The sequence below is a fragment of the Cheilinus undulatus genome, linkage group 16 (genome assembly GCF_018320785.1).
Source record: "Cheilinus undulatus linkage group 16, ASM1832078v1, whole genome shotgun sequence".
NCBI classification, from domain to species: Eukaryota; Metazoa; Chordata; class Actinopteri; order Labriformes; family Labridae; genus Cheilinus; species Cheilinus undulatus.
Window position 1 is genome coordinate 37876969 of NC_054880.1, and position 21232 is coordinate 37898200.

General features: G+C 39.9%; 1 protein-coding gene across 1 annotated transcript; it reads left to right on the plus strand.

The window, feature by feature from the left end:
* Positions 1-3267: 3267 nt before the first annotated feature.
* casd1 (CAS1 domain containing 1) lies at positions 3268-20042 on the plus strand. The gene is made up of 18 exons (XM_041809286.1): positions 3268-3652; positions 4719-4815; positions 6246-6366; positions 7394-7438; positions 7527-7589; positions 7712-7756; positions 7849-7972; positions 8434-8633; positions 10429-10848; positions 11156-11245; positions 11339-11458; positions 11657-11813; positions 11954-12033; positions 13128-13229; positions 13373-13513; positions 13802-13879; positions 14293-14385; positions 17636-20042. The coding sequence occupies exons 1-18, from the start codon at positions 3409-3411 to the stop codon at positions 17903-17905; spliced, it is 2490 nt and encodes an 829-aa protein (XP_041665220.1). The 5' UTR covers positions 3268-3408; the 3' UTR covers positions 17906-20042.
* The last annotated feature ends 1190 nt before the right edge of the window (positions 20043-21232 follow it).

Here is a 21232-nt window from a genome sequence, read left to right on the forward strand (position 1 = left end):
TCAAAAGTTGACAAAGTCTCTACCTAGTGCCCGCTAAATCACCAAAGTTGACAAAGTTCCCTCTTTAGTGCCCTCTACTTAGTCAAAAGTTGACAAAGTCTCTATCTAGTGCTCTCTAAACCACAAAAGTTGACAAAGTGCCCTTTTTAGTGCCCTCTAAATCACCAAAGTTGACAAAGTGCCATCTCTAGTGCTCTCTAAATCACAAAAGTTGACAAAGTGATCTATTTAGTGCTCTCTGAATCACCAAAGTTGACAAAGTGCCCTCTTAAATGCCCTCTAACTCACAAAAGATGACAAAGTGGCCTCCTTAGTGCCTAGACAAAAAGTAGACAATCATCCATCTTTAGTGCCTTCTTAAAAGATGGAAGTTTACAAAATGCCCTCTTTAGTGCCTTTACATAGACAAAATTTGACAAAGATACCTCTTTACTGCCCTCTTAACAGAAAAAAGATGACAAAGTCTCTTCTTTAGTGCCCTGTGCATGGATAAAAAGTTCTACAAAGTGCCCTATTAAGTACCCCTACGTAAGTAAAAATCTAGCCAAGTGCCTTTTTGGTGCCTCTTCATGAAAAAAAAGTTGACAAAGTGCCCTCTTTAGTGCCCTCTTCAGTGATAAAGCATGACAATGTGCCCTCTTTACTGACCTCTACAATGATTAAAGGGGACAAAGGCTACATTTACACTGCAGGCCTTAGCTCAATTCTGATCTTTTTGTTTGCCTGTTCACACTGCAGTCAACTTCCAAAAGATCGAGAGGCATCTGGCTGCAGCCCTCGGGCAAACCTCTCCGCTGGAGTGAAACCTGTCCGCTGGGGCATGACGTACATTGCCCAAGCCATGGACCTCTACGCTGGGGCGTGATGTGTATTATCCATGTCGAAATTTCAGCTCTATCCGCTTGCCGACAGGCTGACCCTAAATCTAACCAGTCAGATTTTAATGCCTAAATCTAACCAGTTGGATTTGAATGCCTAAATCTAACCAGCCAGATCTAAATGCCTAAACTGAACCAGTCGGGTTTTAATAGCGTAGACCCATGGGGTCGGCGTCTGCTACTGCACAGTCCAGCGTAGACCTGTACGCTGGGGCGTAGGGGTCGGGGTGTGCTGCTGCATGCCCAAATATAACTATGCTATGCTAATGTGTCATAAGCACAGCAGTGTAGTCATGCTAACAACAGCTAGGTCATGCTAACAACAGCTAACACGCTGCACGCCCCAGCGTAGGCTTGGGCAATGTACGTCACGGCCCAGCAAAAAGGTTTTGCCCCACCGTAGAGGTCTCCAGCCAAACGCCCCAGCGTAGAGGTTTGCTCGAGGGCTGCAGTCAGACCCTCTTAAAAAGATCAGATACGTATCTGATTCAGAACCACATACGCAAGTGGCTTGAACCTGATTTGAACAGGTCAGATTCAATGTGACTTGACACACTGTCAGAAAAAAAATCAGATTCGGGCCACATGTGAGCAAAAAAATCAGATTCAGGTCACTTTTAACTGCAGTATGAACGTAGCCAAAGCGCCCTCTTAAGTGCCCTATAAATCGCCAAAGTCTAAAAGGTGCTTTCTTGAGTCCCCTCTTAATAGACAAAAGTTGACAAAGTGCCCTCTTTAGTGTCCTCTAAATCATCAAAGTCTAAAAGGTGCTTTCTTTAGTCCCCTCTTAATAGACATAAGTTGACAAAGTGCCCTCTTTAGTGTCCTCTAAATCATCAAAGTCTAAAAGATGCTTTCTTTAGTCCCCTCTTAATAGACAAAAGTTGATAAACTGCCGTCTTAAGTGCCCTCTAAATAACTAAAGTTGACAAAGTGCCCTCTACATACACAAAAAGATTACAAAGTGCTCTATTTAGTGCCCTCTAAATTACCAAATTTGACAAAGTGTAATCTTTAGTGCCCTCTAAAGTGATAAAAGTTGACAAAGTGCCCTCTTTAGTGTCCTCTAAATCATCAAAGTCTAAATGGTGGTTTCTTTAGTCCTCTCTTAATAGGCAAAGGTTGACAAAGTATCCTCTTTAGTGCCCTCTAAATCACTAAAGATGACAAATACCCTCTTAAGTGTCCTCTAAATCAGAAAAGTTGACAAAGTGCCCTCTTTAGTACCCTCTAAATCAGAAAAGTTGACAAAGTGCCCTCTTAAGTACCCTCTAAATCAGAAAAGTTGACAAAGTGCCCTCTTAAGTCCCCTCTAAATCACTAAAGATAACAAAATGGACTCTTAAGTGCCCTCTAAATCACTGAAGTTGACAAAGTGCCCTCTTAAGTGGCCTCTAAATCACTAAAGATGACAAAGTGCCCTCTTAAGTGCCCTCTAAATCTGTACAGTTGACAAAGTGCCCTCTTAAGTGCCCTCTAAATCACTAAAGTTGACAAAGTTCCCTCTTAAGTGCCCTCTAAATCACTAAAGATGACAAAGTGCCCTTTTTTAGTGCCTTTGCATAGCCAAAAGTTAACAAATGGCTCTCTTTAGTTTCTTTTCAATGGATAAATGTTGACAATGTGCCTCCTTTAGTGCCTTTCAAATACACAGAAGTGGATCAAATGGCCTACTTACTGCACTTTCAATAGACAAAAGTGGACAAAATTCCCTCTTTAGTGCCATCTTTAAAGACAAAAGTTGACAAAATGCCCTCTTCTGTGCCCTCTTTGTGGACAAAATTCTGCTTAGATCCCACTTTAGTGCCCTCTATGTGAACAACATATGACAAAGTGTCTTTAGGGTGCCTTCAAAAATGGAAAATACATGATTGATCACCCCCTGTTGTCTTCCTGTGATAATGGTGTGTCCTCTGAGTTCTTCACTGACATCCTCCTTTGTGTATCTCGTCAACTCTGTGGTTAAGTGGCACACCCTCATCCTTTGTTAGAGGTGTAGTAGGTATTTCTATTTTACTACAAATGTTTGACAACTTTTTGAACGAAGGTGCACCACTGAACAGCTGGGGCCCTTCAATCAATTTTGCCCCTGCCCCTCAAATATCACAAGTCCGCCACTGATTTTCAGAGTATGTTTGACTCACTTCAAATTCTGTATTTTCTTTCTAGCTTAAAAATTAATTGAACTTATGGAAGTCATACATTCCAGTCATGCTGTGAGACCAGTGGAACAGCACTGTCCTGTCCCAAAACCAGTTCTTGGCAACTGTTCTGCACAAAGTACAATAGAAGAGCCTACTTATTTGACAGGTACGCCCAGTGGTTTATTTTTACACCACTCATATGGTGCCACGGTTAACACGCCTCCAAAGAACAGGAACATGTTTGTTGAGAGACAACTTGAGGTCCCAGAACTTTCCTGTACTCGTGACAATCTCTTAAAGTTTCCTTATCCTTGCTGTGTAATTTATGCCAATTTTTCCCGACTTCAAACGCTGGATATTACCGCGATCTGCCACCTGCCTCAGTGATGAAGAAGGAGGAGGCGGTGTCGCATGAGGTTGGAGAGGCAGATGGTGCAGCCGGAGAAGCGTCGCCGCCGCTGAGCTGCACAGGTGCTTGTTGTCATGGAGGAGCAAAGATGGCGGTCCTGGCCTATAGCCTGGGCAAACGCGAAATAAATCAGCATTTTACCATTAAAAATGCCAAATTGATATCGCTGGTGCTTGTTATTCTACTCCTCGTGTTCCACACAGCTTCTCGGTACCATGGAGGTAAGTGTTATCCTGTTTATTCAAGCTGCAGCATGAGAAATCCCTCTGAAGATGCTAATGCTAGCTAGCAAGCGGTGTCTGTGTACTTTGTGGGTCGGTCCAGTTCCGTTATCTAGTGTTGATTTACAAGGATGCGACACAAAGCTCGCAAATATTTGACAGTGAAAATATATGATTGTGCAAGCATACTACATGTAGTTGGTGACCTGCACGGTTTAAAAGTCGGCTTTGACTGGCTAGCTTAGCTTAATAAAGCTAACTGCGTTTAGCTGTGTTTACATGCTGCTGACAGGACACGCTGATTACTGCTGAAGACGCCGCATGTAGGCTGATGTAGCTAAAAATTGACAGGACGAAGTTTGCATATTTAAAAAGGCAGTACTAACTACTGCTACATTGTCGTGCTGATATTGTAAAAAATGTGCCGTACAGCTATTGACTTAAACTTTAGCTTTAGTGGTATATTGAGGCAGTGTTGTAGCAGCGTGCTTCTTCTTTGGTTTTTACAAAGATAAGTTATCACTAGTGACCAAGATGCATACTTCACGTTGGAAAAATTTGTATTTATGTTGTCTTAACTGACTTTTCAATGGTGGTTCCAGTTGGACCACAAAGACATAATAGCATGGCAAATATCCACCCCGTAGCTGTGCTGCACGGAGTGGACATGGTCCATGAAAGGGAACCAGAGACCTCTATGTGCACACTGAGAGCAGCTGCTTTGGCTGGCGATGACACTAAATGCCCACATCTCTCGCCAACCCGCAGACCCCTCATGTTCCCCTGTTACTATAGATTTATTCAGTTGCAGATGGCTCCATTCATCTTGCACACAAATGAATAGCTTGGGAGATTTATGGTTGAGCTAAATTGCTGATGGCTTTATTTTGTACTGTGGCCCCTAGCAGAGCGCTGTATTGTAAAGTAGTCCTTTGAATGCTCTGAATAAAAAGACAGGGTACTATTGAGACAGCAGGTTTCAGTCATAGTCGCTGAGAAACTATGAGTGATAGGCAGGGCAGGGCTTTTTGTCCAGTCTTACTGTTAGAGTCTCTCTTGTCCTCAGGCGGAGACTCATGTGAATGGCTGCTTTCCAGAGGACGTTACTTGGGGGAGAATGTATGGCAGCCTTATGGCTGCATGATGCACAAATACAAAAGCACGTGAGTCACACTAACTATGCAAGGTTACTGTATGTACAGTAGTGCTGCACAATTTGATAGTAATGTGCAATTACACTGGACAATTTTGCGATCACGATATATAGAACATAAATGATCTCATGAGACGACTTGCTTGGTAATTAACAAATGCAGAGAAAAATGATAGTTTTGAAGTATTTCGCAACTGAAAGCCAGGGCTGATAAGTGACTAATTACATCTACTCAAATTACTGTAAATGAGTAGCTTTTTTAGTAACTTGTACTTTTTAAAATGCATCTTAAAATTAGTACTTTTACTTCTACTTAAGTAAGATTTAATCAGAGTTACTGTAATTCTAACTGATTGCAGTACTTATACTTTCCCCACCTCTACAGAGTAGCACATAGTGAGAGAATGACATCATTCAACATCACATCCCACAACAGCTGTTAACTGTTGGTTATGTTTCTGGTGGATTGTTGTTTTTGATGTAAGACACATTTGCACCGTGAATGAAGTTATCCACTGAGTTAGAGTTAACACTTATGAATTTAGGTGTTCCTAAAGCTGCACTTTGTATAGTGCATATTCCTCATCATATCAGTATGCATTGCCTTTTTATGACGTTGACTCTCCCTTGTTCTTGCCAAAGGAGACACACCTTGCTACTGATTTTCAAGAGTTGCTGTTGCTCTGTTGTATTAAATATTTAACACTTTCAACAGTGTAGTTCTAACTATATGTATGGACCAATATATTCACTTTTAAAGTGTTAGATTGACCTCTGTATGGGTTTGATTTGCACTGTTTAAAGATCTATTCTCTTGTTGTTCTTGCCAATAAGCAAAAATCATTTATTACCGCACAAATCCTAACTAGGTACTTAGTACTTAAAGTAGAGTTATAAACCAGAACTTTAACTTTTAACGTTCCACCTCTGCTGAAAACATGCAACTATCAAGTGGCATAAAATATACAAAAATGAAGTTTTAATTGTACTGTTTTAAAAATGACCTAAGATTTCAAAAGATTCCTTTTTGAGGTACTTCTGCAAAATGTAGAAGTTGCTCTGTTTTAATCTTAAAGACCTTTCTGTGGGGATTTTTGTAAACCCTCAAGTACTATTTTATACAAAAATAATTGTACCTTTTTATGCCATCATAAACTCATATGGTGATTATGATTAGATTAATTGTGCAGCACTAATGTACAGTATGATTGCAAGAAAGATTTAAGTCTGTTGCAGTGGTTTATGTGTCTGGAAGAGTGGATGTGTTTTTATTAAGCTGAATAGCCAGTTGAGAAGGTTCTATCACATGGACAGACTGTGTTTATATACACCTGCTTTGAATTAAGTGATGAAAGAACCACCCAGCTCAGGAATGATTGTTATCTGCAGCTCATAGGACTTGTGGCATTGAGATTCCTCACTATAATTTTTGTCTTACAGTGAAGCCAAAACCTGCCTAGCTGAAAAGAGGGTGGCCTTTCTCGGCGATTCAAGAATAAGGCAGCTATTCTACTCCTTTGTCAAAATTATTGATCCAGAGCGAAGAGAAGATGGAGTCAAGGTAACCATTGAAGAACTGCATCGTGTAAATCCAGGGCTTTTCTTTGTAGACTTCTCAGCACTGCAGAGAAATCATCACACATGAGGTGCCCCAAAAATTATAGTGAAGTGAGGCCATCATAAGCATGTTTTACTCGGTTATCCAAATCTGTCCCACTGAAATACCTTTATTCATTATAAAATCTTTCTCTTACACTTAAAACTACCCTTTGCCGTTGTAGTGTGTCAACCAATTCATTACATTCAACAAGAAATATTGGAAAAAGGCTTACCAGCATTTTTCCATGTATTTAAAATTATTTGATATTTTACCCTGAACATTTTCCCGTATCAACTACAAAGTCCTCCTCCTCACATACAAATCTCTCCATGCTCTGGCTCCCCAGTACCTTTCTGATCTCCTCCATCCATACACACCATCCCGCAACCTTCGATCTTCAGACACCGGTCTACTTTCCATGCCCAAAACCAAACTCCGAACCTATGGAGACAGAGCCTTCAGTGCTGCAGCTCCCACCCTCTGGAACACTCTTCCTGCAAACATTCGTAGTGCTCCATCTCTGGACATTTTCAAAAAACGTCTCAAGCACCACCTGTTCACCACAGCCTACAGTCTTCACTAAACCACCCCTTACACTCATCCTACCCCTCACATAGTTTGTCCATGTCTTTGTGTTCCTGTAAAGCGTCCTTGGGTTTCTTGAAAGGCGCTATATAAATTCAAGATATTATTGACATTTTATGCAGGGAAAAACATAAAAAAAAAAATCCCATTTTTGTGGCATCAGAATGCTCAGCTCAGATTATTTTGCTGCCTTTATGTGAGAAAAAGTCAGTTTTCCCCATTATTTGTCTTTTATAGCCTAAAATAGGCACTGCTGAGAAATGTATCACAACAAACATGTCGAGAAAAATCACAGTGTGGAGACACTGAAATGTAATTATTTTTGTTTGAGCAGAGGAAAAGCAGAGATTATCTTCCTAATGGGCTTTCTCTCTATCTGCTCCCTTGCATGTCATATCTGAAGCATGAGGACATTTCCTTTGAAGACGAGACTTCCTCTGTTAATGTGGTAAGCTATTTCTGGATGTTTTTTATCTCCCAATCTCAGTCTGTGAAAACTCTAATGGAAGATAAAAACATTTCTCATTTTTGTGCAGGACTTCCTGTGGTATCCAGAGGCGAATAATTCAATGAAAGAGCGCTTGATAGCATGGACACACGTGAGTAAAGTTGTTAAGCTCTCTTAGTGAGGAGCTTTTTTTAGTGAAGAATTTACAAATATGTCATGTGGTTTATGCATGTTTTTTTTTTTTCTCTAATTGCTAATTCTCTTGTGTTGCAGGAAGCTTCAGTAAGGCCGGATGTTGTTGTCGCTGGAGCTGCCACGGTAAGATCTGTAAAGTGTAAAGCTAAGATTGCACATTTTTTTAAAAGAAAAAAGCAAAGTGGTTAATGCGATCATAAATTAATTTGCCACAGTGGTCAATCAAGTTGCACAGTGGCAGCAGCGAGGCTCTGCAGCAGTACAGAGCCAACCTGACAGGCATCTCTGTGCACCTGGCAAAGCTGGCTGAGCGTGGAGAGGTCTACTGGGTCCTGCAAGGTGAGCTTAGCTTCAAGCTTTGAATGTGAAATATTACTGCCTGCTTCCTTCACTACAGTGATTATTCTGTCATGTGATTACTGTGTTCATGTGAAGTCGGATTACCAACTTAGACACTTCAAAGCATTCATCTTAAAGTTTTCACACATTCCAAGTCATTTCACATCATTGAACATCAACTAAAGTAACCTTACTATATGTTTTAGTCGCTCGTAATCATCTGCATAGTGTCACATTTTCATATAATTGTTTTAGGAAGCTAAACTTTGATCAAAGTTGCAACAAAAAATGTAGAAAGGTTATATTGAAACTCATGGTGCTTAGCTATTATAATCCAATTTCCAGCTTTAATATCAACATAATTACAGGAAAAAGTTGATACACTTTTGTTCACACCCATCAAACTAAATCTGTCAGTCTGTACTCACAGCACAATACGCTATCGCCCTCTCCTCCTGTAGACCCAGTAAATGAAGAGGTGTTGAGTGACAACAGGAAAATGATCACCAACCAGCAGCTGGATCTTTACAATGACGTGGCAGAGGACATTCTACACAGTGGGTCCCGGGTAAAAATGTTTGCCGCGTCCCGCCAGGCTGCACTGGAAACAATCAACCAATCAGACGATGGCTTGCACCTACCTGAGGGCACCAGGAATGTGGTGAGCAGAATTTCTGCTTATTTGTGGCTATTGGATTTTTGGGGGGGTTCACCCTCTTTGGAAGTATAGATCCAATAGCACTGGGAAATTTCAAAGTGATCAACATTTTGATACTTTTTTATAATAATATTGAACATCCATTTTGTTTTGGATTCGTTTGATTGTTTTTGTTAGCAGCTGAAACACAGCTGTATTCGCTTTGATGTAATCCTTGGAGTAGTTGTAGGAAAGCAAGGCATATCAAGGCCAGAGCCAGGTCTGCCCAAAGATTTGACTGGGCCCCTGACAAACCCAGGGGATGTGCCCTCCTCACATGTGATTTATCAATGCCAGTGCATGTGTCTTGGCTCAGAACCATTGGTGCTAGCATCCTGGCTAACAGTTGCCTCATTTTGGAACTAAAAAAATTGCCACTTTTAACATATTTTTGCTACTTATAAAATCCCATACCACTACATTTTATTTTTGCCGCTTTTAATCTTATTTTACCGCCTTTTCTGCCTGTTTTGATACCTTTTACCCACTTTTGCCACTTCCTCCCTATTGCTGCCTCTATTAACTCATATTGACACTTGAAATCCCTTGTAACCACTTTGTACATGCATGCTTGGGCAATTTTTTAGACATGATTTCAAATTATGCCTATTTTTGCCTCTCTAAACCCATTCTTGCCATTTTAACCCTGTTGGGCCACTATAAACCCATTTTAAACCCATTTTTGTTGTATTTTAAGGAAAGGGGTTTACATTTTGAAGAATGCCATCTACTACAGCATAGTAGATTATCTGTTGTTTTGATAAGAGAGGTTGTTATTTAGGTAAAAAAATAAAATCTGGTTATCACAGCATAACTTTACAATGGGCCCACACTTGGCTGGGGCCTGGAAAGCTCTCCCCTTTATCCCCCCTTATGGGTAACTCTGGCCAGAAATATACTTGCTTAACTATGCATTCATAGATGTATAATGGCTGCCATGTCTTGGTTTGATGTGCTGGCTGTACACGCCCTAAAACTCTACATGGACCAAAGAGGAGTAAACATGTATGGTGGAGGCAGTGTAGAGCCTGAGGAGGAGTGACCGTAGTCAAAGCAGCCCGGGCAACAATGCCTGAAAGTTTAAAGACAAACTGAAAACTCAAGACCAAAGTTCACCACATCTTTGATGTATTATTGTCATTTCACAGAAAAAGGTATGTCCCTCAAACCATCTGGGACGAATAATTCTGTTACAGAAAACAATGCTTAAGCCCCTAAAAATGAATACAACAATTAGATTGGTGTTGCAGGTCAAAACGTGGCCATGCAAAGTAATGACTTTCAGCCAGGTGTGTCTACGGCTGTTTTATTTGTTAGTTTTTCATTAAGTACTGTTTATATCCAGTAAGAATATTGTGACATAATGACAAGAGATTTATTAGTCAGCTAAAGATGTGACCTGTTGCACAAACTCTGATCTGTTTCCAAAACAAGTGATTAAAAAACTCTCTATTGGCATTGACCCTGACTTTTACAGTGAGTGCATCTCTGTTGAAGGGAATTAAAAATTGCAAGACACAAATGGTTTATCTTGTTGTGGATGATCTTATTCCAGGCCGTTAAGTAGGTGCAAGCTGAATCCATCTGCTGGAGGAATTTAGAAGCACCTCCTGTATACCGATCATTTAGAGCTCAAAATATGTTAAGTCAGGACCAACACAAACTTTAGGAGGAAAGTGAGTGTAATTACTGGAGTCTTCTTTCATAAGAACCGAGTATTTCTCACATCTTGTTCTTTATACTGTCATCCTGTTATCAGGGAGCTATGGTCCTCATGAACTCTGTGTGCAACAAAATAATGCGGCCCATAGACGGCTCCTGCTGCCAGACACTCCCATCCCCAAACTTCCTCCAGAAGCTGTCGGCATTTTTCTTTCTGGGCTCGGCCCTGGTCTTCTTGGTCCTCCATATCCTCGGCAACAACCGTCACCGCAGACCTGTCCCCCCAGACGTAGAAAGCCTTGAAGAGAAGAAGCCAGCGACAGCAGCTGTGCCCCTGGGCCCCAAGGCACCCTTCAAGGCCCTGTGCAGGATGGGCATCATCATGGCCTATTTTTACCTCTGCGATCGAGCAGATGTGTTCATGAAGGAGCAGAAGTTTTACACACACTCAACATTCTTCATACCTCTCATCTATATATTTGTCCTGGGAATTTTCTACAATGAGAACAGCAAGGAGGTGAGATTTAAATCACTACTTTTATCTTGGTGTTCAGAGATATCATTTTTTGATAGGCGACTTCCTCATGTTTGTGTGTGGTTTGAACAGGGTGAAAAGTGAGCTTAGACATCAAGTTGGAATACAGGCGTCTTTGTCTGTCATTAACTGTCTGATTTCCCTGAAAGTTCTTAGTTGAACAGAGTTTATAACACTGGAAAAGAGGAAGATGCTGCATTTACGTTCTTTAAAAACTGCTGTCTGTAATTGTCAATAGGTTTTAGCTGAAATTTGTGACTTGTACCATGTCTTTCTCACTCTAATACAGACCAAATTACTCAACCGAGAGCAGACAGATGAGTGGAAAGGCTGGATGCAGTTGGTTATCCTCATTTATCATGTATCAGGAGCTAGTGCTGTGAGTAATTTTTTTACACATTTATTATGGAGTAACTTCCTCTGAGGCATTTAGGTTATAAGGCATGATTTCTGTTTTCTTTCTGTCTTTCAGTTTATTCCAGTGTACATGCATGTACGCGTGCTGGTTGCTGCATACCTCTTTCAGACGGGCTATGGACACTTTTCATTCTTCTGGCTCAAAGGAGACTTTGGACTCTACAGGGTTTGCCAGGTGAGGATGCCGCTGTGTTACACTTTAACCAGGATCCTACGTGGCTCATTATTGTCATATCAAATAGTGATTCTACTGCTGCCAATTATGTCTTTACTTGAGCTTGAACGCACATAAACTGAGAAGAAAAGCAAGTATTTGCACTTTACTTTGACCCTTCTGCTACGTGACTGTCATTTCACCTTCATTCCACTGCAGGTGCTTTTCCGCCTGAACTTCCTGGTCCTGGTGCTGTGCGTTGTCATGGACAGACCTTATCAGTTTTATTACTTTGTCCCGCTGGTCACCTTCTGGTTTGTTGTCATTTACGCCACATTGGCCATGTGGCCTCAGATCCTGCAGAAGAAAGCAAACAGTAGGTGTCTGACTGGGAATGGGTTGATCTAGCAGTAGACCTCTGGAATCAGTACAGATATTTAGTTCCACACCATGCCTGCAGCAGGGTCAAGTTTGGAACAACTTTTTCTCACAATAACTGTTGTGTCTTCCTATCAGATAGTGGCATGTGGCATCTCGGGGTGTTGACAAAGTTGTTGTGCCTCCTGCTGTTCATCTGCTTCTTTGCCTTCTCACAGGTGGGTGATTTAAAAGTTATGAGTCATGTCAGTCATATTATTTAAATCAGGGTTTTTCTCACATGCTAGACCTGTTAAATTGTGGTCGTGGGGTACCTTGGATGCATCCTTTAATTATATCGTACTACAAGACCATTTGTTGTTCCCGGCACTCATAATCAGAGTTTTGATCATAAGCTGCAATATTGCAGTCAGGCCAAAATCTTGCAGAATTCAGCAGTCTGATCCTACCTTTTGTATTTTCGGCACTCAGATGATTCAGTTGCCTTCAGTGACTGAAAATCCTTTTACTTCCTGTCAAAATTATCCTTGTTTGGTCCCTAGTGCTTTGTCTCAATATGACACCAGGGTTCACACAGCCTTATGCTGTCATTGGGACCCCTTGAAAATGAGAGGATTCATCTCAAGGGGCTATCCCTTCAATAAATAAATTTTCTTGGAAACCATTTAACCACACAATAGTCTACTTTTTTACTGTTTCAATTTGTCCATTAATCACACTTTATTATAACTAGCCAGATATGAAGACATTTTGGGGCTTTCTCAGGGGCGTAAACCTTGCTGTTTGGATTCTTGAACCCCTATTTACATACAAAATACATGACAGTGTGGCCCTTTGGTAAAGTGAGTTTGAGTACCACTGTGCTAACAGCATGCAAGCTTTATTTGAACTTGTAAAGCAAGCTAACAATCTCTGTTGAGTGAGGACAATGAAAGAGAATCAAGGAAAAATTCCAGCCAGACATTTGCTGTCATCTCCTTCTTTACTTGTTTCTGTGAGTGACAGAAAAATAGGAATGGGGTGACAGGAAAACTGTTGCATCACGCCACGTCGCTCTGCATACAGAACAAGAATTATTGCAATTAAACTAAATTTGTTGCTGACAAATGATATGTTGTTAGGACGCAGTGAAAGACACTTTTAAGGTAACATTTGAAAGAGTTGGTCATTATGGATTGACATATATTTTTAAGAACTTAGTATTTAACCTTATACATAATACAGGCTGTTTAGAAGTTAATCTTAAAAAAAGATATTTATATTTGCCATTATGTCTTATTTTTTTTTGCTAACGTTATATTCCTGACTTCAGGGCGTCTTTGAGAGTGTTTTCTCTGTGTGGCCCATCTCCAAGCTCTTTGAGCTGAACGGGAGCATCCATGAGTGGTGGTTCAGGTGGAAGCTGGACCGATTTGTAAGTCAAATCTGTTTCACTTCAGTTAATGAAATTCATCTTTGCATGAACACCTTTGAATTTGATTCAAAGCAGAGAAGATCTGAAGATTCTTAAAGTGAAACTTTAGGAAGTTGTTTTAATGTTGTGTTGTCGTTTTACAGGCAGTGATCCATGGCATGTTATTCGCCTTCATCTATCTGGTACTACAGAAACGCCAGGTGCTGTCAGAGGGCAAAGGCGAGGCTCTCTTCTCTACCAAGATTTCCAACGCGCTCCTCTTCCTCTCTGTCGTCTTCTTCATAGTAAGATTTGTTTTGTGCGTAGCTGTACTGTAGAGTTAACTATTAGGATCACTGTAATCAATTTAATCTTAACTATGTTGTATATATTTTTGTTTTATTTCAAATTTTAAGCACTGCCAAAGGTATATTTGAGGTCACCTTCAATCGACAGTTCTTAAGGCTAACTGGTTTACTGGCAGGGTGTGTACACTTACCTGAAAGAAAATGCTCTGCTGTGCTCTTAACGCGAACCTCTGGTGATGTTTAAAACCAGTTACCAAGCTTCTCCTTTTCCACTCCTCATTCTAGACTTACTCAATATGGGCAAGCAGCTGTAAAACCAAAACAGAGTGCAACGAGATGCATCCTTACATCTCTGTGGTCCAGGTACAACTTTCATTCTCTTCCCTCATTTATCCTCTTTTTAATACTTTTACATCCAGCATGTCTGCTCAGAGCTCTTTCAGTTGGATTTTCATGATCTAAATCTGTCAACAGTATTCTAGATAATTGCTGTGACATTTTTAGATGCCATTATACTTACTAAGACAAGATTAAAAGTACAACAACAAGGGCGTTGCCTCCTTCAGGGCTTTAAATATAGCTGTTATCATGTAGAGCCAATCTCATCTGGGAAACCTTTTGAGAGCAGTAAACAGAGTTGATAACCTCACAGTTAAGATAGTTTCCTCTTTACTGACCAGGATTGCCCAATCTTAGCTCTTATTGGAGCTTGTGACTGTAACTTGTGTTTAACTGTTATTCCGCTTTGACTCCATAAACGTCTTCTCCCTCTGCAGATTTTGGCCTTCATTCTCATCAGGAATATTCCTGGCTACGCCCGCTCTATTTACAGTTCATTCTTTGCATGGTTTGGCAAGATATCCTTGGAGGTGAGTGAACTGGTTATTTCAGTTAGAACAATAAAGAAAAGAAGTTGGTTATCATTCAGTGGGTATAAAAAGCTCTACACATCCCTGACAAATTAACAAGTAATAAGTCAATCTAACTAAATGAAGAAAGTTTTGTGTTGAAGAACGTTATAATTTTTATTAAGAAAATCATTTATAAAATATGGAGAGTAGGACTTTTTGCAAACTATTCCTTAAAAATTGACACTTCACTGTTTCCAAAATGTGTAGCTAAATCATGACATATCTGTGGCAAAAAAAATGTGTGAAACTATTTTTTTGACACACATTCCAGGTTAAAGAAATATTGAACTTTCTGCGTTTTGAAAACTGCAGTGGACCATGCTGCAATTTAACCTAAATTTTCAAATAATTGCCCAGCCCTAGAGCTCACACTTAAAAGTGAAGTTGGGACAGACTTGACAGAAGTCTGTGGAGTTTCCACATGTCAGAAATCCAGCTGGTCAAGCTGTGTTTGGATGGTGGATGACCGTCATGTCCCCCTGTATACTGAAAGTTGGTGTAACTTCCAAGAGTAGTGCGGCTAAAAATTGGTGTGTGAATCTGATTAAATCCGCACAGTGTATACCTGACTTTACACTTTAAAGTGTGTCTTGAGAACTGAAGTTTTAGGTCTAAACCATGCTTAAATATTGTTATTAGTCAGTCTCGACTAAAGATTAATTTGTTAATATCAGCAAAATCCAATATCGTGCATCCCTAGCTATGACACACAGTGGCATCACTGCAAGCACATGCAGCTGCTACTATCATACTGGCTCTTTAAAAGGAACCCTGCATGATCAGACAAGTTCATCTTGTTGGATAGATATTTGTATTTGTCATATGTTCACTGCTCAAAAGTTTGGGATCACTGGCAAATTTCTTTGTTTTCCAAAGAAAAACATTTTCATGCAGTTCACAAACAGTTATCAGCAATTGTCAGTCCTCTGCATCAATCCATTTTACTAATAAGGGAGCAAAAAGACTGGACATCCCAAGACCGGAAGAAGGTGTTGTGCATGGATGAGTCCAAGTTTAAGGTCTTTGGATCAAGCAGAAGAACATTTGTGAGACGCAGAACAAATAAAAAGAAGCAAGAACAGAGATTAAAACCATCAGCCAAGCGAGGTGGAGGCAGCATGATCATCTGAGGTGCTTTGGAGGTGGTAGAATAGAAGATTTGTAAAGAGTGGAAGGGACCTTGGGGAAGGAAGGCTATCACAAGATTTTGCAATGCCATGCCATATCCTGTAGACAGCACTTGCTTAGGGCCAACTTAATCCTATAACAGGATAATGACCCAAAACACACCTCCAAAATGTCTATGAAATATTTAAAGAATAAGCAGTCAACCAGAATTCTGACTGTAATGGAGTGGCCAGCACAGTCTTTGGATCTGAGTGCTATTGAGCTGTAGTGGGAGCAGCTTAACGTTATGGTACGAAGGAAGATACCATCAAGCCAATCATCTTGTGGGAGATGCTCCAGGAAGCATGGGGTGAAATCTCATCAGATTATCTTGAAAAACTGACAGCTAGAATGCCTAAGGTCTGCACCGCTGTAATTGATGCAAAAGGTGCTTTTTTCTATAAAGGCAAAGTTTAAGAACATTTTTCATTAAAATCATTATTTCTCACTCTGACAATGTCAGCATGTCCAGTTCATTTGCTGTATTTCCTATTCAGACTAATTTCATGAGGTTTTCCATGAAAAAACAGAAAAATTCCAAGTGATCCCAAACTTTTGAGCGGTAGTGTATATTGAACTATAAAACTCACTAGATATCTGTATTTTGAGTCATTTGAGTTTATGAACTCACCAGAAGGCTGCCATGTTTTGGTCCACACTGGCACTGTGACTTCACAGCGCTCCTCACCGTTCCTATGCAGTAACCGCTATTTCAGCCAGTGTTAGGGCTGTGTGTCTCAGGCACGGAAAATTTTAAGATTTAAGGTCTCTTCTCTTTTTTTCCCTTGCACCATGAGCAGTAATTTGTAGCAAATAAGTACATCCACATCTGTGGTGTATGTCTGAAATCTGTTTCTTGATGAACCAGATGAAGGCCACGAGCTAAAATGTCTTTTTAATAAAGTTATTCCCCAAACTTCGACTATTTATGAAGCTTCCTGTTTCCACAGGGTTCAAAATGTTGCAGGTAAAGGTTAACACAGTACAAAAACACTTCTGTTTTGCGCTTGTCAAAGTAGAAGCCCACTTAAGCATTTCTATGGAGAAACTCCCTTCTTATGTGTACATAATGCTTTTATTTTGAAAAGCTACTGGCACACTTCCACTATGCACTGAATCCCGTTGCTTGTAGGGAGTTTTATTGAGGTAAAACTAAGGAGGAATGAGAGCATTGAATGCAGGGAAACAAAGCCAACACACAGCAAACTCATGTCAGCAACAGCTGCAAGCAGAAAAATGTACTGCAAGTCTGGAAAACCGGTTACTGCATAGCAGCGGGGAGGAGCGCGATGGCTAAGTGGCGTCACAGTACCAGCACAGACCAAAACATGGCGGCCTTCCAGTGAGTTTATCAGCTCAAATTTACACAAAATGCAGCTATCTAGTGAGTTTTTTATAGTTCAGTATACATATGAGCAATACAAATATCTATCCAGCAAGATGAACTTGTCTGATCATGCAGGTTCCTTTTAAGAAATCTGATAGTGTACTGTTCAGTAAATAAACATTGTGCAGGACTGATCAGGCCAGTAAGACTCCTCAGGAAGGACAAGTGACAGACTTAAGAGGGCAGAACGACTTGGGGGCTGTGAATCTGTTTCACAACAATCACATCAGGCTGAAACCCAACCACCGTACTGTAGCTGGTAGATGCTCAAACCGCAATACTGTAAAAACAGATGGAACAAAAAGAGCTGCACAGAACCTGCAAGTCATGGACTTTGTGGAACTAAATCAAAACTGTCACATAGGACAGGTGACTAAAATTTCCCTTGACAAATTTCAAAAACAGGCCACATCTTATAAACCAAAGCAACTTATATTCTAGATTTTTGAAGGTATTTGTAAAAAGTGGGGTTAAAGAGTATTAGCACGCTGAAGTGAGGGCACCTGCGCATGAACTAGGCTTTACTCTTAAATCAAATCTATAAGGAGAGATCCTGTCCAAACACTAGAGATGATCACAGCTCTGAATGTGATGATCTGTGAGGGATTCTGCACACATTACTAAATATCAACATGTTGACTTTGTCTCCCCCAGCTGTTCATATGTCAGTACCACATCTGGCTGGCTGCAGACACCAAGGGAATTTTAGTCCTTATCCCAGGAAATCCTTCACTCAACATCATGGTCAGCACCTTCATCTTTGTGTGCGTGGCTCACGAGATCTCCCTCATCACTAACGACCTGGCCCAGGTGGTCATCCCAAAAGACAGCGTGGCCCTGCTGAAGAGGCTGGGGATCATGGGGCTCTGCAGCCTGGTTGTACTGCTGCTTGCCAGAGGCAGCCAGCCCACACCTGGAGCCTGATGGACACCTCTTTATATGGGTGGGCGGGGGACAACAGCAGACTTGTCAAGCCCCAGCTGAGTTCCAGACCAGATCAAACCAGGAGCAGAGCCTGCGTTTTGACGAACCAGTGGCTACAGGAGATATCCTGTTGTAATCAGGAAGAACAGTGTCTCTCTGACAGCCACGCTCGAGTCTTTACTGTTTGACTGCTGTGAAAGTCGCACACTGAAGAAAATAAAAATGCTAGAACAAAGACTGAGGCTGCCCCTTTCAGGGCACATCAAGAGAGGGAAAAAAAGAAAAACGTTTACATCCTGTGGATTTGATAGAAAGCAAAGAAAAATTTCAACATTTTATACAAAAGAGATCCTCATTTTAAGACCACATGCTTGCTGTGTGAATTTTTGCCTCTATTTAGCCAAACACACTAACAAAAAGTTTATTTTGTGTCATACTATACTTTCTGTTAACCTGGGAGGGATCACTAGGCACACTCTCCGTCCACGTGGCAGAAGCAACTGAAGGCGTTCTCACTCAGGTGGATCCATACACCACATATTCAGATATCTACAGGAAAGTGTGCTGTTTATTATCAGCATCTATTCTGCATTTCTGATGACTTTAAAAGATATCTAAATATGCTCAGTATGGACCAACAACTGGGCAAAAAAAAATACTAAGTTGAGTGCAATTGTTGGAAAGGTGGATTCTTCCTCAACACATTTTCACTAATGTTTTTGTGAGTAAATTTCAAAATGTTTGCCTTGTGCTGAAAGGTACTGTGGTCCCTGCTGTAGCTCTGAAGTTCTATGTGATATGTACAGTATTTAATGATTTAAATTAAGCTTATATTTTATACTTTTTTTTGGCTTTGTTTTGTACATTGAGCTCATGACTGCTGTCTGTGAAGGAAGCATTGCGTAGTTTTGTACCCATCCCAGCATCTTATAGATGACGACCTGCCTCAGAGACACATTAGAGGTTGAGCATTTACAGTTCGACCTGTCTGTCCTTTTAGCTCACTTCATAGTGTATGTATATTTGTATGATAGAGTGCAAGACTTTATTTTATACAGCGATTGCTTCCGCAGTGTTTTTTAATCCTCTGACTCTCCTTTGCCATTAAAAAACACATGCCTCACAGCTCTGATGGAAAACGCACACATTCTCTTACAATAGGACTAACAGCAGCAGTTACTAGAGTCAGTGAAGCTATCATTCTCTGAGTGGGTGAGTGAAAATGTGATTTAACTGTATGCCTTTGGCTGTCACACACGGTACAGTTTCAGATTTACCTGGTCATGTCTGTGATGTAGACGTGGATCACAGTCTTCTGTTTGCCATCAGAGCCACATCAGTGTTTAAAATAATGCACTGACTGACCTGAAGAAACATATTACAGTTACTTTAAGGAAAATATTGTACATTTTGTCAGTTGGCTAAAGGACGATGTGTATTTTGCCTAAATATTCTCACAGACGTTCAAGAGAGATTAGCACTTTTACTTGTAAGACTTTTGTTTCCTTTTTTCTTTGCAGTGATATGTTTAACAAGAACCCGGTGCAGAAAATGTCTGCACTATGGCACATTTTTAATTATATGAAAATATTTCTTTTGTCAAACTCATTTAGCATTCACAGTAAAGTATGACTCTCAAAATCTGGATCATATAAATTTGTGTTGCATATTGCATCTACTGCTGGGTTGAGAAGATTGCAATGTCAGTGGATTTGTACAAATTTATGTAAGTTTTTTAGAAAAAAAAAAAAAAAGAACTTGGGTCCCTAAAGAAGGTTTTCCTTGAAGTGGAAAATGTTGTCTTTAGCTTTTCTTGCCTACTGATGTGTGAATGTTTTCAAACTGAGCGGGAGCAAGTAAATTTTTAAATCCCTAACCAATCATCACCTCATATTATAAATGAGAGACACTTCTTTTGACATGACTTGTTTCTTCATGTGTAACTGCTAACAGCTATCAATTTGGTAATTTTAAGGCCTTAATGAGTCTTTTTGGTCATGTAAAAGCAACAACTATTTATACCCCTGTGCAGGGCCTATTTGAAATATGTTACCTGTAAATCTTTTTGTGATGTCTTAAAAATGTGAAATGTATCCATATTATTTATAAATGCCTTTATTCTGTTGTACATTGTTAATAATACCTTCATAAAATGAGCCTTGTTGGTGTCTTTTGTGGAAAAACATCCTTTTGTCAGTTTTCCAGACTCTTAATCCAAAACCCTGACTAGTGTCATGTCTATGGTACAGGGCCTGTAAAAACTATTCACTCCCTTGGATGTTTTACCTTTTTATTGATTTTATAAATCAAACGTGGCCTATTTAATTTGGCCTTATTGGACAGAAAAACAAACTTGTAAGTTCTGTCAGTTCACCTCCTAAAGGCCCTGCATGCACATATGTGGACATTATATTTTGTCTTCCCTACAACATATTAATAATTTCTGCAATTCAATTTTTTAGGAATAATTGTTGATGATGTCCTTTGAAGTTAATTCAATTTGCTTGAAATTTTTGGGCTTTTTTCCTCTAATATTTTGGAGAATTTCATTTGAATGTTTCAACTTTTCCATTGAATTTTAGGAATATTTTTGAGATTTTCTTTGGATGTTTTGGGGGAAATTTACTCAAAATTTTCAGATATTTGCAGGGAAATGTGGGAAATAAATTTCTAATTTCTTGAGAATTTGATTTAAATGGTGGGAGGAATTTGAAATTTGTAGGTATTTTTGTGAAAATTTAGGAAATTCATTTGTCAATTTCTGTAAAGTTTCTGGATCTTTTGGGGCAATTTTTGGGGAATTTATTTAGGTATTTTTGGGGAATTTAATTAGAAATCCTAGGGGAACTTTGCCTTACAATTTTGGGAAATTTGTATAAAAATGTTTAGAAATCTATGTGGAACCTCCAAGGCATTTTTTTATTTTAAATGTTCAGGTTTTATCATTAATATTTCACAAATATTTGGAGAATATGTAAAATAAATTGGCATACTTTTTATGGGACACTTAAAAAATAAGCATTTTAACAGAAATTTTCAGGTAAGTTATTTGAAATTTTTGGGATCTGGGTGCATTTTGGACCAAAAATTTTCCAAAATTCCAATTCCATTTTCCAAATTCTGATTTTTCTGTGTAAATGTTGATGATTGGCATTGACCAGTCCTAGTGGACCACCATCTAAATGACTCCCCCATCCCTCTCTCAATGGCTGACAGAATTTCTGACTGACTGAAGACCCCCAACAACTGAACAACTGGCTGACATTCCACCTAAACATCTGCTCTAAAACTGATCCAGGTCTGGATTTTCTGCTGAAACAAAACCTT